General features: G+C 34.6%; 1 protein-coding gene across 1 annotated transcript in view; it reads left to right on the top strand.

Annotated features, from left to right (window-relative positions):
* IFT74 (intraflagellar transport 74) overlaps nucleotides 1-25383 on the top strand; it is a 79022-nt gene that overhangs the window by 30896 nt on the left and 22743 nt on the right. Inside the window, exons 9-13 of the mRNA XM_079927806.1 lie at nucleotides 2408-2546; nucleotides 3967-4029; nucleotides 9115-9258; nucleotides 10590-10630; nucleotides 13326-13405. Coding sequence (XP_079783932.1) covers nucleotides 2408-2546; nucleotides 3967-4029; nucleotides 9115-9258; nucleotides 10590-10630; nucleotides 13326-13405 — 467 coding nt within the window. The remainder of the gene's footprint in view (nucleotides 1-2407; nucleotides 2547-3966; nucleotides 4030-9114; nucleotides 9259-10589; nucleotides 10631-13325; nucleotides 13406-25383) is intronic.

Genomic DNA, 25383 nt, shown 5'->3' with positions numbered 1-25383 from the left:
GAATGTACTCTCTTTCTTCCACACCATTAAAAAAAAAAAGTATGTCATATGATTTTATTTCACTTTGTTTTAACCTTTGTACCGTGAACAGGTGGAAAAAACAAAAAAGAAAGAAACTAGACTTCCTTAGCAAAAGATTGACTAGAAGAATAATTTCTTAAAGTCATCTTTGACTTTTTCAGTGTAACAACTAAGGTGGCTTGCTTAACCTTTGTGATTCTTAATCTTAGAAAATTTAAATATTAACAAATTTACTTTGTGAGTTAAAGTATATAATATTGAGAATGCATAATTTGAAAGATACATTGCTAAAGTGATTTAAGTGTTGATCCTAAAGGTACTTTGTATTTTGAAAGATTCAAGTTGAAAAGGTTCCACCAAGTTTTGTATTCCACTGAGTTTCAACTTTGTTGTTTACTCATTTTTATGACACCATCATTGGTAGTTTTACTGCCAAGTTATAACAGGAGCAGACTGCTCAAATCATCAAGACCCGACCCTTGGCCATTACGTGACCTTCAAAAAAATCAGTTACCTTCCTTGTGCTTCCTTGTGTAACTTCCCCTCTGTAAAATGGAATACGTTACAACATTAGTTCCCATCTAACTGTAGTAGATATATCGGGCAAAAACATGGTTAAGATTCATTGTTGGTAGTAAATAATCATGGAGTTCAGAATGAGTTAGATCTAACAAACTTCTCTGGGCTTCAGTATCCTTAATCTGTGAAACAAAGAGATTGAAATAGATAATCTTTTCTGTTTGAAATTTCTATGAGCACATGCATATACCTGTGTAAATTGTAGCAGCAGCAGACACATTTTTTTATGTTATAGTAATTGAGGCTCAAAGTGAAGACATCACTTCCTGTTCAATAATGAGACAAAAATAAATAGAAATTCCAGGTTGTCTGTTTCATTATGTTCATCTTTTATTTGGTTATTATGAGATGCTCTCTGTAGGAAAATTTCTGAGTTTAGATTATCTTATTCTGGTACTAGGGTATGAATGTGTAAAGTGTGTGGAGGATAGATATGTGGATCTATGAGGCTCAGTTAGTGATTATGAAAACTGTTAACGATATCTACATTTGAAAGAGATTGAATAGAATAATTATATTTTGAAACTCAAAGTAGAAATTTATGATATTGAGACTGAGAATTTATCTTCAAGCAAGCTTTTTATATGTAAATCTTGAAGTATTTACATGATAACTAGCATCTTACCTCTATTTTTTTCAGAATTTTTCTTTACCTTATTTATAATTGATCTTGCATAGGTAATAAGTGGCACATCACTGGTATTTCTTGTGATTATATGATAAAGATTGTTATTGTTTGTAATTAATTTCATTACTACTACTTACATGATTAGACTTATAATGTTCCTGTTATATTTTCAAGGAAATTAGCTTATTATTTTGCAGTGCTAAAGTACAGTTGATAATTTGTGAAATATCAATACCAGTTTTAATTAAAGCAGTAGATAAAAGGGAATTTAAGCAAAATATATTAATCTAAAGCTATGAATTTTTTAATCAAATTGCACTGTTGGTCTTCCTACTCCCCAGTGCAGTCAGAGCTGTGTTACTTGAGATGATTTATGTGGTAAACTTCCATGCAAGATTTCATTTGATCAAAGAATTCTATAGCTAAAAGATACTTGAAAACCACTATTCTAAAATTTAACTCTCTTGTTTTTCTTGAGGGTATGATAACAAAAAGTGCAAATACATTCTCATATGTATAAGACTTTAAGGATTTTCTGTGATAATCTTTGTGGTTTTTTATAAGAAAGTAAAGTGGAGAATAAGGAAATACAAGGATTTGGAGATTGAGAAGAGAAAGATGTAAAATAAGTCTGTGTTTTGTTTTGTTATAAATTTATTTGTTTTTGGCTGCGTTGGGTCTTCGTTGCTGCACGCGGGCTTTCTCTGGTTGCGGTGAGCTGGGACTCCTCTTTGTTGCGGTGAGCAGGCTTCTCATTGCGGTGGCTTCTCTTGTTGCGGAGCATGGACTCTAGGCATGCGGACTTCAGTATTTGTGGCACACGGGCTCAGTAGTTGTTTCTCGTGGGCTCTAGAGCGCAGGCTCAGTAGTTGTGGCTCACGGGCGTAGTTGCTCTGCAGCATGTGGGATCTTCCTGGACCAGGGATTGAACCCGTGTACCCTGCATTGGCAGGCGGATTCTTAACCCCTGCACCACCAGGGAAGTCCCAATAAGTCTGTGTTGATGGGGCCAAATTTTGTACAGGTCAAATAAAATTTGTGTGTACATCTATAGGGACTTTTAGATCACAAACTATGGTTAAATAACTTTTACGTATCCTACTTAATTGAGACTGAGTAAAGTTAATTGATTTTTCCCCTCAATATTGTAAGAGGAATATTGTATACCTTTGATTTCAGGAAGGAAAAACAAATTAGAAGTGTAGAAGAAGAAACTGAACAGGAAAAACAAGCAGCAGAGGGCATTATCAAAAATATGCCTCCAGAAAAACAAGTCAAGTATATAGAAATGAAAACCATGAATGAGAAATTGTTGCAGGTAATACTAATTACTACTCTGTGCTGGGCATATAGCAGTCTTACTACTAAAAAGGTGATCTGAAGGTGGGCAGCATTGGCATCCCTTGAGAGCTTGACTAAACCTACTAATCAAAGTCTTCATTTTAACAAGATGATTCATATGGACATTTGAATTTAGGAAGCACTGATCTAGAAAATTTCGTTTTCTTATGTTGCATAATGACCTAGCTTTTACTCTGTTATTCAGTTCTATGCATCATTCATTTTTGCAGGTCATAAAGATACATGAAACAATTGTTTTTTAATGAACTTTTAATGAAAACATTAAAAGTCCTCATACACCAGAGCCATATGGATATTTACTTTCTTTCCTTTTCTTCCTGCCTAATAAACAGCAAGTCGTTTACTTGCTATGCCCTTAATTTGAACAGCTTTTGTCCCCTAATTATGGTGTTTAAATGAGAAATTTGGATGTCTACTGAGGGATTATTGAGAATCCTCTCAACATTCACTCATGGTAGTGACTCAGGTTTACAAGGTAGTGCCCTTTCATGTCCAGATATCCCTTAACCAGTTAACAGAGAATTAGTCCCTGCAAATGCCAATAATGAATGTAGTTCTAGTTTCTCAGATAATCCTTTATTGAAAATTTAATATAACTTTTTATGTTAGACAGAATTTATAACATATAATGAAACATTGATGAAAGAATATTATAAAAATACCAAAATATTATCAAAATATAGCTAATATCACACAGGGGTGTTTGAATGGGTCTGGTTGGCCCTTGAACACCTTGGGTGTTAGGCACACTGACCCCTGTGCAGTTTAAGTCTGTGTATAATTTATAGTTGACCCTCAGTATCGAAGGTTCCACATCCACGGATTAAACCATCCATGGATTGAGTAGTACTGTAGTACGTATTTCTTGAAAAAAATCCACATGTCATTGGACTCATGCAGCTCAAACGTGTCTTATTCAGGGGTCAACTATAAACAGTTCAAGGGACTTATCCCTAAGAGTGAGCCATATAAATGGCTACAGGTCTTGGCCTTAAAAGAAAATAGGCAAAAGATATGGAAACATGGTTAAAAAGACAAATAAAAATTATAACTTTAAACAGTATCATCATTAATTTGAAGTATTCTGATATTTGATATTCTCAGAATACAGTGATGATTCACTGTGAAAAGTTCTGGCTCCCTTTAAAAAGCTCATAAGTATTTTAAAAGGTTGATCTTGGCAAGGTTTTTAGTAATAATGAAATAAATTGGCAAAAATAGAAATAATGAATGTTAATAAATTCTAGTCAGATTTTAAGATATGGGTTGAAAAAATTTACAAAATTTACTTTGTCACATCTGTATTTAAAATGTTGAGAAGGAAATTATTCTTAATGTAATTTGCCTATATATTTGATTTTTTTCCTTCTTCTTAGGAATTAGATACACTTCAGCAACAACTAGATTCACTGAACATGAAAAAAGAGAGCTTGGAATCTGTAAGTAAAAATCAAGTAAAAGTTTTCATATTACTCAGCTACAAAAGAAAATTCAGTTAAATATATTAATGGAACTCATTCAGGTACATATTTATTTAGTAGTTTACTAATAGAAATGTAATAATTTTTTTTCCTATTCAGGACTGCAAATATCTTAGTTTAGTAAGAAAGCAGATTCAGTTATTGAGTACCTACCCTGTACAAAAATCATTCTGCCTTGCTGAGGCACACAAAATCTAATGGTAATTTAAAACTACCAATGGCAGTTTTCACAGAACTAGAACAAAAAATTTCACAATGTATGGAAACACAAAAGACCCCGAATAGCCAAAGCAATCTTGAGAAAGAAAAACAGAGCTGGAGGAATCAGGCTCCCTGACTTCAGACTATACTACAAAGCTACAGTAATCAAGACAGTATGGTACTGGCACAAAAGCAGAAATATAGATCAATGGAACAGGATAGAAAGCCCAGAGATAAATCCACGCACATATGGTCACCTTATCTTTGATAAAGGAGGCAAGAATATACAATGGAGAAAAGACATCCTCTTCAATAAGTGCTGCTGGGAAAACTGGACAGCAACATGTAAAAGAATGAAGTTAGAACACTTCCTAACACCATACACAAAGATAAACTCAAAATGGATTAAAGACCTAAATGTAAGGCCAGACGCTATAAAACTGTTAGAGGAAAACATAGGCAGAGCACTCTGTGACATAAATCACAGCAAAATCCTTTTTGACCCACGTCCTAGAGAAATGGAAAAAAACCCCAAAAATAAACAAGTGGGACCTAATGCAACTTAAAAGCTTTTGCACAGCAAAGGAAACCATAAACAAGAAGAAAAGACAACCCTCAGAATGGGAGAAAATATTTGCAAACGAAGCAACTGACAAAGGATTAATCTCCAAACTATACAAGCAGCTCATGCACCTCAATATCAAGAAAACAAACAACCCAATCCAAAAATGGGCAGAAGACCTAAATACACATTTCTCCAAAGAAGATATACAGATTGCCGACAAACACATGAAAGGATGCTCAACATCACTAATCATTAGAGAAATGCAAATCAAAACTGCAATGAGGTATCACCTCACACCGGTCAGAATGGCCATCATCAAAAAACCTACAAACAGTAAATGCTGGAGAGGGTGTGGAGAAAAAGACACCCTCTTGCACTGTTGGTGGGAATGTAAATTGATACAGCCACTATGGAGAACAGTATGGAGGTTCCTTAAAAAACAAAAAATAGAACTACCATCTGACCCAGCAATCCCACTACTGGGCACATACCCTGAGAAAACCATAATTCAAAAAGAGACATGTACCACAATATTCATTGTAGCACTATTTACAATAGCCAGGTCATGGAAGCAACCTAAGTGTCCATTGACAGACAAATGGATAAAGAAGATGTGGCATATATATACAATAGAATGTTGCTCAGCCATAAAAAGAAATGAAATTGATTTATTTGTAGTGAGGTGGATGGACCTAGAGCCTGTCATACAGAGTGAAGTAAGTCAGAAAGAGAAAAACAAATACCGTATGCTAACACATATATATGGAACCTAAAAAAAAAAATGGTTCTGATGAACCTAGGGGCAGGACAGGAATAAAGACGCAGACTAGAGAATGGACTTGAGGACACAAGGAGGGGGAAGGGTAAGCTGGGACGAAGTGAGAGAGTAACACTGACATACATACACTACCAAATGTAAAATAGATAGCTAGTGGGAAGCAGCCACATAGCACAGGGAGATCAGCTCGGTGCTTTGCGACCACCTAGACGGGTGGGATAGGGAGAGTGGGAGGGAGACACAAGAGGGAGGGGATATGGGGATATATATATACATATAGCTTATTCACTTTGCTATATAGCAGAAACTAACACAACATTGTAAAGCAATTATACTCCAATAAAGATGTTAAAAAAAAAAACATACAAGCAAGAGACTAAAGACAAGTGAAGATGGAGAAGTCAGTTCATTACTTTAAAGATGTAAAAGCTTGCATTTGTTTTATTATTTATTTAAAGAGTTTTTAAAGTCACAAAACATGTTTTCTATTAAAAAATTGAATAAGATGAAAGTAAAAATGCCTATTTATTTTCCCTCTTTCCAGACAGAACTGCTCTCACATTTATTGAGTGATTACTATGTGCTTTTTTTGAGCTCTTTACATATGTCACCAGCATTGTCATTTTATCTTCACAGCAATCCTATAATCCTACCTTCATTTTACTGTTGAGAAAAACCTTAAGTGGGATGTACACTGGATATGCTGTCTGCAGCTTTTTTTTTTTTAACCTAACATTCTCTCTTGAATGTCTATTCATGTCAGCTCTTAAGATATTTCTCATTTTTTGAAATTACTGCAGTGTATTACATTGTATGACTATATATAGCACAGCCTTGTAGATGACTAGGTTGTTTATATTGATAGTTTTTTGAGATTATAAAACAATGCTGTAGTGAAAACACATTTTATGCAAAGTTACTACGAGTGTATCTTAAGATAAATTGCTTGCATTGGGTCAGAAGGTACAAACTTCTAAAACGTTGTAACATTGCCAAATTGCCTTCCAAAAAAGTTCCATTTTCTACTCCTAATCTCAATGTATGAGAGTGCCTATTTCCCCCGTACTCATTAACAGCTGCATTATCCATCCACCTTTTCCATTTTTACTAGTTTAATAGTTTAAAATTAGTATCTTGTTTTAATTTTCATTTATTTATACAAAAAGTTGAGTATCTCTTTATATATTTGTTGGCCAATGCATTCTTTTTCTGCAGACTACCTTCCCACTGTCTGTACATCAAATCTTGCCTGCCTTTCTTGATTTCCTATGTATTCAGGTAGCTATAATGATGATAGGATTAGTAACAATTGTAAATTGACATGATTGCTTTCACCTAGCTTGCAAAAGAAATAAACCATGAGTATTTTGTAATCATTCTTTTGGAAATTTGCTATTGAAAAAACTAGTTTGCTTAAAAATATTAAGATGATTTTCTATATCCAGTTGTATACATGTGGGTACACAGAATTTTTATTTTCTTTGATCTCTATGGTAATAAAAATATGCTTCAAGGAATAAGGACTGCATTTATATAGTATTAATACAGCCAGCTTTCAGAATTCCTCACTATCTTTTTTTAGGGTGTGTAGGAGAGAGTTAGGTCTTATTTCATTGGCAGATTAGTTTCCACAGGAAGAGGTGTAGGGTATAACCTTGGAATTAGTGTTTCTATTGATGCCACTCTACTTTGGCATTAGTACATGTATGCCTAAAATTACATGAATTTAAAAAAACTTACAGTATTCTCAAATGAAGAAAATGTATATCCTAATTCTGTTTAACTTTAGCTGGATTCCTTTGTGGGTCTTTTTGGGGGGGGGAAGATTTGTTCTTCAAGATAACATTATGTCAAATATCAATCAAGTAGTGTTTATTGCATATCTGCTGTATGCTCCCTACTGTGCTAAGTATTGCTGATCCAGTTCATAGGAGTGTGAAAAAAATCAGGTGAAAGGTCAACAAGAGCTTGAGTCTTCAGGAGTGGTTTTATCAAGATGCAATGATGAACATGTCTATAGGTGGTTAAGCAAAAGGGACGGGGGAGGTACTATGAAAAGGGATACATCAAAATGTCTGCATTTTTTCTATCGGTATTTTATTATCATGCCTTTTCACCTGAAGCTAATACATTACTTAAGCTGTGTATATAACCCTTTGCCTATGGACTTTCAAACATTTCCTCTTGTTCACTTTTTCCTTTTTTTAAGATTCCTTCTCTTTTGCTTTCAAAAAGGAGGAGGTCTCCCCTCTTAAAAATCTTGTTCATACTGTGAGCCTGTTTTCAGATATCATTAACTTTTTTTTCATGATTAACTTTTATTTTTGTTAACTTAGAAAAATTATTTAGATATCAGGTCATCAGTTTTCTCATCTGTAAAACAGAGATGATAGTACTATCTTACAGAGTTGCTTTGAGTGTTAGAGATAGTATATAAAAAATATGAAGTATAGTGCCTGGCACAGAATACGTGCTCAATAAATAACAGCTTCAAATGTCATTTTCATCATCATCATCACCACTACCACCAACATCCCTAGCTCTTTTGGTTATCTTTTAAAATTATCACATCCCTTATTTTCTCTTTGTGAACAGTAGAACAGTGGTGAATACATGATAATTTTGCTACTCGTGTCTATTAGTTTCCTAGTGCTGCTGTAATAAAGTATCACAAACTGGGTGACATAAAACGACAGAAATTTCTTGTAGTTCTGGAGGCTAAAAGTCTAAAATCAAAGACTTACTTCTTTTGGGACACTAGGTGGAATCCTTCCTTGCCTCTTCCTAGCTTCTGGTGCTGGCTGTCGATCCTTGGCATTTGTTCCTTGACTTGTAGCTACATCACTCCATTCTTTGCCTGTATCATCAAATGGCATTCTCCTCGGGTGTCTCTGCTTTTTATCTCTTCTCTTCTAATAAAGAGCAGTTAATACTGGATTAAGGTCCACTTTAATGACCTCAAGATAATCTTAACTTGATTAAATCTGCACGGACTCCATTTCAAATTAGGTCACGTTCACAGGTGCTGGAGATTAGGACTTCAGCATACATTTTTGGGGGATATAGTTCAACCCATAAACTTGTAGGAAAGCATATATATGATCTATTCAGGGGAAAATATCTTCCCTCTAGCGATCAGTTCCTTGGACTTTGGATTGGGTTTTGTGGTTAAAGTTATACATACATCGTTACATTTTCTTTATTATCTTCCCATTAGTAGAGATGTCTTTATCTTTGTTTAGGTCTTATATTTAGAAGATAAACTAAAGCTACCACCTTCTTGTGAACCTTAGACTGAAAATTGCTTATGAAAGTATACAGGGATTTATTTTTATTCTTCAATGTTTAGAAACGTACTTTGTAGCATTATTGAGTACTCTAAGTTCTTGATATCTCTATTTAAAGATGCTGGTAGTTTAAATTTGTCCTTAGTCTTATAAACTGAAAACTATTTGAATAGTTTTTGATAAAATACTAAAATTATTTTAATTCTCTTCAGGAAATAGCACACTCCCAGGTAAAACAGGAGGCTGTATTGTTGCATGAAAAACTTTATGAGTTGGAGTCCCATCGAGATCAAATGATTGCGGAAGAAAAAAGCATGGGATCCCCAATGGAAGAGAGAGAGAGATTACTTAAGCAGGTAGGAAAAACAAACATATGTATTTTAATATGTCAGGATTTGGTAAATGTATCAGTCTGTTTTATTTAAGGCATATGAATTGAACAGAAAACTAATAAGTTTATTTTCTTAAAAAACAGTGAAAAGTGAACTCCATCTAAATTAATATGAACTGCTTGACTAAGAAGATCTAGGTAAAAGTCATTTCTCAAATAAACTGTTTTTTTTTTTTTTGCTTAAATCCTAATTTTATATGGTCTTCATGCATATTTTGGTCATTTTTTCATGTTTTGGATCCTTATAAGAAAAACTTGAAACTCTTCTTATTGATCAGTAAATAATTAATCTTATTGAAGATGTATTCCATTATTTGTTTTGGGCCTCATATTTAGAAAATGAAGTGCCCCAAGGCTGACAACTTTGTGTGGTTATTTCTATCAGTGCCACCATGAAGTGAATGGAATTAAAATGTCCTGTGAAATCACAGTATGTCACCATGTTATGTCAGATGTGTTCAGTAGCTTTCTTACTATCCCAAGACTGGCTTTAATTTATCCTATTGTTTATCCTGAGACACCCTAAATATACAGCCCTTAGGAGCCTATATATTTGGGAGCACCTCTAGTCAGGAACCTACAAATGGGACTCCTTTGTGGTCTTAGATTGAATCCAGTGGGTTTGTAGGAGGCTTAGGGATCAACTCAGGAGCTATTTAAGTGTTAGAATCATTCTAGAAAGGTATCAAAATCTAGAATCTCTGAAGTTCCTTGGAAAGAGATCATTGAAGGCAGGGGACGAAGAGTGTGATCTTGGTATAGAATTTCTAGATAGAATACAGAATGACTAGTTAAATTTGAATTTCAGATAAGCAGTGAATAATCTTTTAGAATAAGTATACACGTAAGGACAATAAGTGTATTCCAAATACATACCACAAAAGTTATTCATTGTTTTTCTGAAATTCAGATGTAATGAGGATTGCTAAATCTGGCAGCCCTACCGTGTGCATGGGTTGGGGGTGGGGAGCAGGGGGAGCAGGGCGGGGGAGACAGGCTCAAAAATCCTAGATATTTATGTAAATTGATCCAGGCCTGAAGATGTGTTAACTTCTTGGTGCCACGTGGATAGGTATGGATATTTATCAGTCACCACTCTTCCTTTGAGGAGGAAAGAAAAATCTGTGAATAGTTCCCTAATGATGTTCCTTTTAACTTCAAAGGCTGAATTTCAAGAAATAAGTTTAAAGCGACTAGATTTGATATTTTAGTACACACCCTAGAAGGAAAATCTCTTTAAGATAGCCTAACAATGAGTAATTCTTTAAATTCTGTTTTCTCTTCATGCCTTTATAGGTTAAAGAAGATAATCAGGAAATAGCCAGCATGGAGCGACAGTAAGTACTTTTACACTAGGACATTTTACATTCATTTCTCATCTTTTAAATTGCATTCTAAATGTGTAAGAGGTGCATATTGTTACAGTAATTTTTTCTGTGTTTCACACTGACAATATTGATGCAGCTTTCAGTTTTATTTATAGCTTTAAATAATTCTTTGAATGTCTAGTTAAGAGCCATTACATAGTATAATTGCTTTTTAAAAACAGCTTTATTGTGGTATAATACATACCGTACAATTCACATTTAAAGTGTACAATTCAGAGTTTTTTATTATATTCACAGAGTTGTGCAACCACCACCTCAGTCAATTTCAGAACAGTTCAGTCACCACAATAGAAACCCATATCCCTTAACCATCACACCTCTTATCCCCCATTCCCAGCCCTAAGCAACCACTGTACCTTATGTCTGTGTAGATTGGCCTGTTCTGGACATTTCATATAAATGAAAGCATACAATATATGGTCCTATGTGGCTGGATTCTTACACTTAGCATAATGTTTTCAGGGTTCATCTGTGTTGTAGCATGTATCAGTATTTCATTTCTTTTTATTGCCAAATAATATCCCATTTGTGTGGCTATACCGTATTTATTTATCCATTCATTAATTGATGGACATTTGGATTGTTTCTATTTTTTGGCTGTGATGGATCATGCTGGTATTAACAATCGTGTACATGTTTTTGTGTGTGGACATATATATTTTCACTTCTCTTGGGTATTTACCTAGGAGTGGAATTTACCTAGGAGTGCTGGTTCATACGGTAACTCTATATTTAACTTTTTGAGGAGGTGCCAGACTATTTTCCAATGCAGCTGCACCATTTTACATTTTCACCAGCAGTGTATAAGTGTTCCAGTTTCTCCATGACCTCACCAACACTTGTTATTGTCTGTCATTTTTGATTACTGTGTAGCCATCTTAGTAGGTGTGAAGTGGTATCATTGATTTGCATTTTCCTGATGATTAATGAATGATCTTAAACTCTTTTTCCTGTACTTATTGGTCATATATATATATTCTTTGGAGAAATGTCTATTCACATTCTCTGCCCATTTTTAAAATTTATTTATTTATTTTTTATAGATCATTATTGGAGTATAATTGCTTCACAATAGTGTGTTAGTTTCTGTTGTACAAAAAAGTGAATCAGCCATATGCATACATATATCCCCACATCCCCTCCCTCTGGAGCCTCCCTCCCACCCTCCTTATTCCACCCCTCTAGGTCATCGCAAAGCACCAAGCTGATCTCCCTGTGTTTTTGCCCATTTTTAAATTGGGTTATTTATTGTTTTATTATTGAATTGTAAGAGCTCTTTATATATTCTAAATAAAGTCTCTTATCAGATAAATGATTTGCAAAAGTTTTCTTCCATTATTTGGGTTTTCTTTTCACTTTCTTTATGGTGTCCTTTGAAGCACAAAAGTTTAAAATTTTTTTTAAGACTTTATTTTTTAAATAAATTTATTTATTTTATTTATTTATTTTTGGCTGCATTGAGTCTTCATTGCTGTGCACGGGCTTTCTGTAGTTGCAGCGAGCGGGGGCTACTCTTTGTTGCGGTGCCCGGGCTCCTCATTGCAGTGACTTCTCTTGTTGCGGAGCGTGGGCTCTAGGTGTACAGGCTTCAGTAGTTGTGGCTCATGGGCTCTAGAGTGCAGGCTCAGTAGTTGTGGTGCACAGGCTTATTTGTTCTGTGGCATGTGGGATCTTCCCAGACCAGGGGTCAAACCTGTATCCTCTGCATTGGCAGGCGGATTCTTAACCACTGCGCCACCAGGGAAGTCCCAGTAGTTTTAAATTTTGATTATATCTGGTTTATTTATTTTTTTCTTTTGTCATCTGTGCTTTTGGTGTCATATGTAAGAAAGCAATGCCTAGTTCAATTTCTTGAAGATTTATGCTTATGTTTTTTTATTTGTGTTTTATAGTTTAGTTCTTATGTTTAGATCTATGACCCACTTTTAGTTAACTTTTGTGTATGGTATGAGGTAGGAGTCCAGTTTTATTCTTTTGCTTGTGTATATCCAGTTATTCCAGCACCATTTGTTGAAATATTCTTTTAAGAAATATTATTTAATGTTCTTTCTCTGTTTAATTGTTTTGGCACCTTTGTCAAAAATCAGTTGTATATAGATACAGGGTCTTATTCCTAGACTCACAATTCTATTCCATTGTCTATCCTTAAAAGGATATGTCTATCCTTATTCCAGTATCATACTGTCTTGATTACTATAGCTTTGTAATAAGTACAACTGCTTTTGTTAAAATTTCAACCCATATAATCTTCTCTCAATGGTAAATTTTCTCTTATTTTCTAACTTTTAAGACAAACTTGCCAACTTAGTTTAGTTTATATAAACCTACAAAAAGAAGGTTGCTAAAGATTTTTTATTTTCTTAATATCACAAGTAAAGCTCAAAAGATGGCTGGCAGGGAAGGGTCTACTGTTGAAGTCAGGCAAGCCAGCATTCTCAGAACACACTTTGTACTCTAAATGCGAATCATGAAAAAAGATTTTTCTCTCAAATTTATAGTATTGCCCTCAGAATAAAGCATATTATTTATTGATATTGTTTCTGCAGATTCAAAAAGATGTAAGATTTCATAACATCGTCACTAAATGTTTTTACTGAATATCTAAATTGTCTGCCATAAATTCATTAAATAATATTTTCAACAGGTTAACAGATATAAAAGAAAAAATAAATCAGCTTAATGAAGAAATTAGACAACTTGACATGGATTTAGAAGAACACCAAGGTAATTTTTTAAATATTTTTATGAAGTATAATATAGATACATAGCAGTATTTATACAGTATTAACTTGGGCCTCAGGGACTGTTTACCTGGGGTTTATTATTTAATTCTTTGTGATATCACTAAGTTTAACTATTAAAATACTAAACTATTAAAATATTTAGTAGTAGTAACTAAATGTTATAGTTAGTATTGAATCATTTAAGTAATATTTTAAATGTTATAGTTAGTATTGAATTTTAATAGTAACTAAATATTTTAATAGTAACTAAATATTATAGTTAGTGTTGAACTATTTAAGCCAACTAAAAACTTATATAACTTAAAATGGTTATATAATGGCAAGAATTTATTTTGTTTTGCAAACAAATTTTTTTGTTAATTGGGATGTAGTTGTTTTACAATGTTGTGTTAGTTTCTACTGTACAGCGAAGTGAAGTAGAGTTCCCTGTGCTATACAGCAAGAAATTTTTTTTTTTTTTTTTGCCATATGCGGGCCTCTCACTGTTGCGGCCTCTCCCGTTGCTGAGCACAGGCTCCGGACGCGCAGGCTCAGCGGTCATGGCTCACGGGCCCAGCTGCTCTGTGGCATGTGGGATCCTCCCGGACCAGGGCACGAACCCGTGTCCCCTGCATCGGCAGGCGAACTCTCAACCACTGCGCCACCAGGGAAGCCCAAGAAATTTTTTTTTTTAATCAAGTAAAATGGTTTAAAGTTGCTCACAGATTTCTAAGTTATACTTCTTCAATATTGTCAGCTATTAACTGGCGTAAGTGGTAGAGTTACAGGGGAGTGAGGATCACATCACAAATATCACAAAAAATGTAGGAAGAATTATTCGCTAGGGGACCCACTAATGTGGTGGCAAGTACTGATTATTCCAGTCCTCTCTCAGCTTTCCCCAGCAGTGGGATTTGAAGTGCCAAGGCAGGGACCAGAGCACTTCGGGTGGAAATGCTGTGGTGGGGATTTGGGAGCTACAGTGTATGTGTGGTTGAGGGAAGAGTTTGGGCATCACAGGTTCCTAACCAACTTGTCTCTAACAAGGGAGGAAAAGCTGGGTTACTATGGCACTTTAATCACAGATTAACTGCAAGCCAGTTAATATGCTATTGGATTATCAAGAGTTGACTATATATTCTTATGAGTTAGGTATTCTATTGTAAATAATATGCCTATTATGGCTAAAGAAACATTCATAGCAGGGGAAAAGGGTGTTCTTTTCCTAAATTAATTTTTTATTTCAATTTTAATGCAGTGTATTAGTTTTATTTATACATTTTATTGACTTATGAATAATAGCATTAGCTACTATTAATTGATTACTTACCTGGACTGGTTACTTTGTGATCTTTGCAGGAACACTTTGAAGGCTTCTAACCTCTTTTATGCTTGTTGAAACTCAGAGAAGTTAACTCAAATTCTCACAGCTAGTAAGGGGTAAAGTCTAGATATAAATCAAATTCTCTTTGACCCCAGTGTTAGCTCTATTGCCCAAACCTAATCTTGGCTTTCTGATATGAAGTGCTGTATTTGTGAAATAAAAATATTCTTGTGAAATGCTTACAGTCTTATTTACATGTGGCTACATGTAAACAAGACATCTAAAATCAGACAAACTTTAAGTCCTGGTTGTTAGGTAAGTAAACTTATCTGAGCTTTCATTTTCTCATCTGCAAAATGAATATAGTGGTCCTACCTCACTAAGATTTACAAATAGTAAGTGGTACACATGGCAAGGTAGGTTCACAATAAATTGTTACTAAGGTCATGTTGTTTTCTTTATTAAATTATTTTATTGCTTTTAATTTATGTAGATCTAGTATATAGATTTTCTTTGTTAATAAATTATTCTGAGAAATCTGATAATGTTCTTGATTTCAGATGCTTTATGGGATACATTTTAAATAATATTCCTCCTTCTAAATTTAAATTTCTAGCAGAATTCTATTTATTTTTCCAGTAAAATAACTCATTTGGGGGTAACAATTTATTTTATTTTATTTTTACATCTTTATTGGAGTATAATTGCTTTACAATGGTGTGTTAGTTTCTGCTTTATAACAAAGTGAATCAGTAATACTTATACATATGTTGCCATATCTCTTCCCTTTTGCGTCTCCCTCCCTCCCACCCTCCCTATCCCACCCCTCTAGGTGGTCACAAAGCACCAAGCTGATCTCCCTGTGCTATGCAGCTGCTTCCCACTAGCTATCTATTTTACGTTTGGTAGTGTATATATGTCCATGCCACTCTCTCGCTTTGTCACAGCTTACCCTTCCCCCTCCCCATATCCTCAAGTCCATTCTCTAGTAGGTCTGTGTTTTTAAACAATTTATTATTAATTGCTAGTTCTACGATAAATAGAATGCTTTGAATTGTAGCTTCCCTTTTCCTTTTTGTTTTCGTAAATTCTTTGTCCTTTTTTTTTTTTTTTTCTGGCCGCACCACAGCTTGCGGGCTCTCAGTTCCCAGACCAGGGATCGAATCGGTTCCTTCTGCAGTGGAAGTGAGGAGCCCTAACCACTGGACCACCAGGGAATTACCTGTCCTTTTTGATTAATGTAGAAAGGCACAATCTATAATGTAATGTAATAGTAGCAAAAAAGCATATATATATGTACATATAAAAATATATGTGATATATAAATATTATGTATTGTATGTTCACATATATATCAATGCATTAGTTTTTTGTTCTACTACACTTTGATCATCCTGGATTATTGGGGTTTTTATTAGAAGGTCACTTGTTAGTTCAGGACCTCATTATTTCTTTCCTGAACTATTTCAGTAGTCTACTAACTGGTCCCCGACCTCCAATCTTGCTCCCTGTCAGATTCATCCACCACAGTGTTGCCAGAGTGACTTATGTGAAATGTGATTCTGTATCATTCTCCACTTAACAGTGGTTCCCCGTGACCTACAAGATAAAGTTTAAGAATCTTTGTGTGGCATTCTAGTCCCTCCATAATCTGACCTGTACATTGTCAGCCTCCTCTCCTACCCCTCAGCATCTCTATCCTTACATTCTAAGAATAATAATAATAATCTACCAGTGGTACCTCACACGTCACCCTCTTATCATACATCAAAGGATTGTTTCATGCTCAATCCTTTGCTCCTATTATTTGTTCCCTTTTCTTGAATGTTCTTTTCTCTGTTACTTACTTTACTAACTTCTCATTTTTTAAGATCTAGCTCAGGTATCCTTTCATATCCAACATAGTAACCCTAATTTCTCTCCCTGACCTATTTCTGGGCTGGGCTAAGTGAGTGATCCCCTCTGTTATCAGAACACACGGCATAAATGTATTGACCACATTACTTTACCACTTTCTACTTAGGTGTTTGTCTTTTCCCTTAAGCTCTACATCCTCCAGGACAGGGACTGTGTCTTGTTCACTTTGGTAACCTCTTTCATCAACACAATGCCTGGGAAAATAAACATTCAATAAGTCTTTGTGGAATGAATTAAACAGTCCTGTATTTTATTTATATATTTTTAAATAATTATTATTTTTTTGGGCTGCACCGTGCAGCTTGTGGGATTTTTAGTTCCCCATCCAGGGACTGAACCCTGGCCCTCAGCAGTGAGAGCATGGAGTCCTAACAGCTGGACAGCCAGGGAATTCCCAGTCCTGTATTTTAGAAGGGAAGGATTTGTAGAATGAATTAAAGGTGAGAGTTGGGCTCTAGTCACTTCTTTGGGCCCTCTAGTTCTTAAGATATACAAATGCACTCTTATCTACAGAGAGAGCTTGATTAGTTAGCAACAGTTTTATTACTTTTTAGAGGATTCCTACCTTCGATTTATGATTTCCAGTAAAGAGGTGGATTCTTATCTACATCTGCATTCTCAGCAGTCCCTTGACTCAAGATTGTGGATAATCTGCTCCTTAAGATGTGGAGGATTATCAAGTTATTTTGACTTTCTGGTCCATACTTATCTCTGCCCCCAGCTTTATTCCTTCTGGCCATTTTATTAATTTCTTAGATGTTACCTGGTTTCTTCCATTTATGGCACCTGTGTGTAATCCAGCTAGGCCACCTTTTGCCTTGTAGGGGTTCTGGTTAACATAACACTTAAACTGTAAATGTGTTTGTACATGTCTGACTTTGTTAGTACTTGCTCCAACCCTTCAGTTTTCAAATAAACTTTTAAAAGGTTTGCATAATTCATTCTAAATTTAAAGGCATCCTTTGATACTGGTTTAGGTACAGTTATGTTCTCTGCTAGATATTAATGGTGGTCCTGTAATCCAACAGCTTCTTCAAGTTCATCATATTTTTGCACTTTTTAAGTCCTTAAAGTTACAATTTGCTAAAAGTTACATTGTCTCAAAGTTAACTTAATAAAATCAATTAACAGTTATTTGGCTATTCTACAAAAATCTTCGTTATTCCTAGATGCTGAGTTATCAGTTTCTGTGACAATCTGGATAATGCAGAAAAAATCCTCATAATACACTTACACTTTTGACCAATTCTAGATGGGCTTCTTTGCTCTCAAATCTTTATTTAGTCTTTGTAAGTAATTTTTAAGGAGAAATAACCTGATAACAGAGAATTTTCATTATAATAAGATGTCATTACTTTTTTAAACTGCTGGGGGATTTAATCCTATTATGTTAAGTATTTGTTAGACTTCACCCCTACAGTAGTTTTACTTTATTGCTGGATCAGGTAACTTTGTTATATGGGTTCTAAAAAATACTTAGGTTTAAATATGTGTACTATCCTATATTTTAGCAGGAAAGGAATTGTTACTATTTTTGCTAACTAGAAGCAGTGAGAAATAGCTCTATTGAAAGTTGTTATATGGTCAGAATTCGGCTACAATCTGCATCATTATTAAAGCAGAGTACTATTGGCAGATGCCATGCTACTTTTCAGAAAAGCCTGATTTCTCCTGGAATCCATCCTGATTTCTCCTTTCTCAAGCTGAAGTGCCAACCATTAAATATTTACTTAATTGTTGCTTTTTAAAATGCTGCTTCTGTATGAGAAAGGGAAAGTAATGGAAAAGGCGTTGTAGATCTAGGTGAAGGCAACAAGCTAATAGTAGCCTATATTCTCATTCAACATAGGATATTATTTTTATTATTCTTTTACCTAAAGATTTACTTCTAACATATGGTTGAGTAGTTAGTTTTTGATAAGGTAATTGTTGACTAAGAAAATTTATTCTCACCACAAATTAATTTTTGTATATTTCATATTGAAGGTCCCTCAAAGTAAATGGTGTTTATTGGTCCACTTAACTCAGGCCTCTACTGTACTCTTCACTATATTCCGTTAAATTCTAAAAAGAGCAGTGTTACTATTTTAAGACACGACAAAACCTTCCATGGTGTAGGAACACAAAATAAGTGATTGTCTATGCAGAACTCCTGAGCCTTTTGAAATCTGGTTAATTCTCATCTTTACCCAGTGCAGCTTAGGTTTAGACTTTCTCAGGTCTGCTAAATTAGTTACCATTTGTCCATCTGCTTCCAGCTTCCAAAATTTTATTACTATTGTTTCCTCTCCTATTTTTCTCATTGCTGGGAGTTTGACCTTTAAAAATTCTTTTTACTATAATTTTAGTGGAGTTTGGGGGGTGGGGCAGGTTAGGGTTAGATGTGCATGTTCAACCTACCATCTTTGTCAAAAAATTACCAGTTATAAACTTACCCAGAATTTCTGAAGCGTTTTAATCACCTTGAATGTACTTCATTTTATGGGTGTGTGTGTGTGTGTGTGTGTGTGTGTGTGTTGCCTCAAATGACCATTCTCATGTATTGTCATTAACTGTGCAAATTATCAGTCAGCATCTAGGAGGTTACCCCTTACTAGTTTTAAAAAATTTTCCTTAAAGTAGTTAAAGTTATTTTAAAGACTCCAATTAACTTATTTTTTTTAATTGTGTACTTTTTATGTACAAACCTGGTGTGTACTTAATGTGGAAAATTCAAGCAATACAAAAGTGTATAAAGTAAAAATCATCTCCTTTCTCCTCATACGCATCCCATTCTTCAGAGGTAATCATTGTTTACAGTTTGATATGTATAGCCTTTTAGACTTTTTTCTATACACAGCATATATATATATATATTTAATGTATATATATTTAATTGAGTGATACAGTTCTTCTGAGCTTGAGTCTTTTCATTTAACTGTATATAATGAACACTCTTCCGTATGAGGATGTATATACTTCATTCTAAGAAGTATTGCATAGTAGCCAATGTCAGGGCTTTAAAGCCAGACTAAGAATGGTCCCTGGCACATATTTAAGTACTTACAAAAACTATTAGCTGTAGTCATGTTGATATTCTTGTTAAATAGTATTAGCTGTATCCACATTGACATTAGGTTGTTTCTAATTTTTCACTACCAAGAACAATGCTGCACTAAATAACCTTGATACATATATGTTTGTTAATTTGTATATTTCTATAGGCTAAATTTCTAGAAGTGAAATTTTGAATAGAAAGTTACTTATGTATACAATTTTGATTATTTTTGAAAATTTCTTTCCAGAAATGGTTGTACCAGTTTATACATCCAGCAGCAGTATGTGAAAGTGCATCCTCACCAGTGCTAATTACTTCTCTGACAGTTCACTGTTCTCAAAGGCCTGAATTTGTAGTACTACCATGATCCACGAGGTGGAGCTAATTTTCTGGACATCTGCGTGCTCAGACAAGGCTTAAGGAACACAGTTTACAAAGTACAGTCACATTTCTCCCCAAGAAGGATTTTTGGGCATTATTGCTCACTACAAATTATTCCTTCAATTTTAGAGTACAGTATCTTCCCAAAGATTGATAAAACGGAATATCATGTGGTTATCAATACAGCATATCACAGACATCTAAATATCTAACAGCTACAATGTGATAAATATGTATCATAATAGAAGTATGCATAAAATGCTACAGGATCATTGGATTACTGCCCTAAACTTCAAATGAATTCATTGCAATTTACTCTATAATTTAAATGCTGCTTTCAAGGGTAGTAAAAACATAAAATACAACCCTTTTCTTTGGTTTGTCTGTAGGATACTTCTTCCTACTCATAGTTCCAAGGCCCAGGTTAGAAGCTTTTATTCTCTGGTTATGTCAGGTAAAATAGAATTTATAAAGACAGAATAGTTTTGTTTTAGGGCACGGGTTCTGCAACCCGCATGCTAGGATTCAAATCTGAGCTGTGCTGTTTTACTGGCTGATCTCAGACGTGCTACTTGACCTTGCTGTACCTTAGTTTCCTCATCTTTAAAGTGGCAATAATAACAGTACCTACCTTCCTTTTAGGTTTACTGTGAAGATTAGATGAATGGAACGTGTGTGTGTGTGTGTGTGTGTGTGTGTGTGTGTGTGTGTGTGTGTATGACTCAGAATAGCATGCAATTTAAAAATTGCACATAAATGTTAGTTATTGGCTGTTATTATTAATGCTATTAATTAATTTTTTTAGTTTTTTTAAAACAGCTTTACAAAGGTTTAATTGACATACAATACAGTAAACATATTTAAAGTACATAATTTGATAAGTTTTGACATATGCATCCACCTGTGAAACCATCACCACAATCAAGAGAGTAAACATACTCAACGATCCCCAAAATCTCCTAATACCCTTTTGCAGCCTCTCCCTCCCACTCCTACCTGCTTCACTCTCCCATCCTCAAGTAACCGATGATCTTGTTTCTGTCACTGTTGATTAATTTACATTTTCTAGAATTTTATATAAACAGAATCATAACTATGTACACATTTTTCTCTGGTCCTTCACTCAGCATAATTATTTTAAGATTTATCCATATATTTGCACATGTCACCAGTTTGCTCCTGTTCATTGCTGAGTAGTATTCCACTGTGAAGATAAACCACAGTTTATTTATTCATTCTTCTTTGTCTGACTTGGATTAATTATTTTTAATGATTCCATTTTATCTTCTTTATTGGTCTTTCAGTTATAATTCTTTGTTTTGTTATTTTAGTGGTTGCTTTAGGATATTGTGTATATCTTTAACTTATCATAGTCTACCTTCATGTTATACCTCATTATGTATAGTATAAGAACCTTGACAATGGCATGCTTCTACTTCTCCCTTCCTGGTCTTTGTGGTATTGTCATCACACATTTTCCTTTTACGTATTTTATAAGGTAATAACTACATAGCTATTTTTTTTCACACACATACACTGTATTTTATTTTTACAAGAGATAAACTGACACCAAGCATTGTAAATGGTTGACCACAACAAAAGCAACAATGATTGCAATTACTGAACACAAAACACACTCATACTATGTCATAATATTGACATTCAGTCCAGTAATCCTCCATTGTAACAACAGCTCCTTTACTTTGCAGTGAAAATTGGTTTGTATATTTTTTGCCTCTTGAGTCCTTTTGGGATTTTTTTTTTAATTCAAACAGAAAGTCAAAAAATTATAATCATCCTCATCAGTTCACTCAGTCCCATGTCATTAGTTTTTTTTTCATCTTGATCTTTCTGAAAATGCTTATTCATTCAGTTCAGCAGTACAGTCAGTTACCAGAAACCTGCATGTCTCAGAGTCTTTTCCATGAATTCCTTGAAGATGAAACCCTTTTATAGGAACATTTTTGCAAAAGCATCCGAGTACACCCAGAACTGTTTGTAAATGACAAAAGACTTTAAAATGACCACGGTTAAAGATTTGATGAAAGTTCATAATAATGCAATTGACAAGGAAATTTAGTTATTTCTGAGATATCCATTTTGCATAGCTATTATTTTTGACAGTCAATTATATTTTTAAACGATTACTAATAAGGAGCAAAATCTTACTATTTACCCATTTCTGCTGTTCTTCAGTCCTTAATGTAGATTCCAGATTTCCATCTGAGATCTTTCTCTTTCTGCTTGAAGGACTTTGAACATTTCTTGTAGTTATGGTCTGCTGGTGATGAATGCTTTCAGCTTTTGTATGTCTGAGAATGCCTATTTGCCTTCATTTTCAAAGGATATTTTTGCTGGGTATAGTCAAGGTTGACAGATGTTATCTTTTAATACTTCAGAGATGTTGATCCACTGTCTTCTCACTTACATTGTTTCTGATTAGAAATCTGCTTTTTTTAAAAACATTTTTATTGGAGTATAATTGCTTTACAATGGTGTGTTAGTTTCTGCTTTATAACAAAGTGAATCACTTATACATATACATTTATCCCCATATCTCTTCCCTCTTGCGTCTCCCTCCCTCCCATCCTCCCTATCCCACCCCTCTAGGTGGTCACAAAGCACTGAGCTGATCTCCCTGTGCTATGCAGCTGCTTCCCACTAGCTGTCTATTTTACATTTGGTAGTGTATATATGTCCATATATACACTACCACTCTCTCACTTTGTCCCAGCTTACCCTTCCCCCTCCCCGTGTCCTCAAGTCCATTCTCTAGTAGGTCTGCATCTTTATTCCCATCTTGCCCCTAGGTTCTTCGTGACCGTTTTTTTTTAGCTTCCATATATGTATTAGCATACGGTATTTGTTTTTCTCTTTCTGACTTACTTCACTCTGTATGACAGACTCTAGGTCCATCCACCTCACTACAAATAACTCAATTTTGTTTCTTTTTATGGCTGAGTAATATTCCATTGTATATATGTGCCACATCTTCTTTATCCATTCATCTGTCGATGGACACTTAAGTTGCTTCCATGTCCTGGCTATTGTAAATAGAGCTGCAATGAACATTTTGGTACATGACTCTTTTTGAATTATGGTTTTCTCAGGGTATATGCCCAGTAGTGGGATTGCTGGGTCATATGGTAGTTCTATTTTTATTTTTTTAAGGAACCTCCATACTGTTCTCCATAGTGGCTGTATCAATTTACATTCCCACCAACAGTGTATGAGGGTTCCCTTTTCTCCACACCCTCTCCAGCATTTATTGTTTGTAGATTTTTTGATGATGGCCATTCTGACCGGTGTGAGATGATATCGCATTGTAGTTTTGATTTGCCTTTCTCTAATGATTAATGATATTGAGCATCCTTTCATGTGTTTGTTGGCAATCTGTATATCTTCTTTGGAGAAATGTCTATTTAGGTCTTCTGCCCATTTTTGTATTGGGTTGTTTGTTTTTTTGATATTGAGCTGCATAAGCTGCTTAAATTTTAGAGATTAATCCTTTGTCAGTTGCTTCATTTGCAAATATTTTCTCCCGTTCTGAGGGTTGTCTTTTCGTCTTGTTTATGGTTTCCTTTGCTGTGCAAAAGCTTTTAAGTTTCATTAGGTCCCATTTGTTTATTTTTGTTTTTATTTCCATTTCTCTAGGAGGTGGGTCAAAAAGGATCTTGCTGTGATCTATATCATAGAGTGTTCTGCCTATGTTTTCCTCTAAGAGTTTTATAGTGTCTGGCCTTATATTTAGGTCTTTAATCCATTTTGAGTTTATTTTTGTGTGTGGTGTTAAGGAGTGTTCTAATTTCATTCTTTTACATGTAGCTGTCCAGTTTTCCCAGCACCGCTTATTGAAGAGGCTTTCTTTTCTCCATTGTATATTCTTGCCTCCTTTATCAAAGATAAGGTGACCATATGTAATGCTATTAATTTATAAACTGAAACTTTAATAACTTTCCTGGAGATTTTCCCAAAACATATTTGGAAAGTATTTTCCCCAGGATGTACAAGATAATATATTCAGTTTATCAGCTGGTATCTGAGTTTCAAATGGCATCTTTACATTGCTGTTTTGTAGCTTCTCAATATACATACAATGAAGAAGAATGAATCATTGCTTATTGTTCAATTTGGGGATTGGTTAAACTATTTATTAGTATGGTGGTATTATCTTCAGACCAGGCACTTCAGCACCATCTGAAACTTGTTAGAAATAAAACTTCTTGGACTCTACCCCAGACCTACTAAACATGAAACCTTGGGAATAGGGCTTAGCAAATTGTGTTTCAACAAACCCTCCTGATGATTCCGATGCATGCTAAAGTTTGATAACCACTGCTTTAGGAAATAATTAAGAACTTACATTGTGTTTAGTATACATGCCAAGGATTACTCATTATACCATCTGATTTTATGGACATTACTCTGTTGAAACAAACTTCTTCATAGTCCTTTTTATTTTCTTTAGAAATGGTGAGGCTTTAGGCAATAATTTAACTTTTACATATTTAGAGAATTTTTATTGTATATATTTTAAATGCCTCTAGTAGATAGAATAATCAGACCTTGTCTGCATAGCTGTAAAGAAACTTTCCTGCCAAAATTTAAAACATTTTGTTGAATGTATAATTGATAAATTGGGTGAAGCTTGAAGCTAAAAGTTAGTTTAAAACATTAAACTTATATGTACTCATTTTAGCATACCAGTTTAGCAATATTTGATATATTAGTTTATCACTTACTGCTATAGTGATGTGTGAAAAGTAGGTGAGAGAGAGCCTGAATGTAAAAAGATGAAGTTTAATAGGACTCCAAAACTAATTAAAATTGAAGCAGGAATGGGGGAGGAGAAAGTGCTGTATCTTACTAAAATATGTGAAAATGTTAGAGGGGGTTTAGATAACTGCTCAATGTGAATTCATGTGATACAGCCTCCAGAACAGCTGGAATCGTAGATTACATTAACAAAAGATGAATATATGGACTATGAGATGAGAAGTGATAGTCTGCTTGGAATCCTGTTTCTTGGCATCATACTTTAAAAGGAATGAAGAAGAACTGGAGTAAGAGTAGAATGAACTCTTAGTCCAGAAGAACTGGGCTAAGAGTAGAATGAACAGAATGATAACAAGACTGAAACTATGACACATAAGGAACACTTGAAGGTACTGAATGCTCGAAGGTACTGGGATATTTAGCTTGCCTCAGAAGGACCCCAAGTGCTAGAAAGGAAAGAATCCTACCTTCCAGCAAAAGTACCTTGGTGTTTATTTTTGCCCCTCCTCTCTAATTTTATTTACTATCTGCTACTTTTTCACCT

Source organism: Stenella coeruleoalba (assembly GCF_951394435.1).
Source record: "Stenella coeruleoalba genome assembly, chromosome: 7".
NCBI classification, from domain to species: Eukaryota; Metazoa; Chordata; class Mammalia; order Artiodactyla; family Delphinidae; genus Stenella; species Stenella coeruleoalba.
This window is presented reverse-complemented; position numbering and strand designations above follow the sequence as displayed.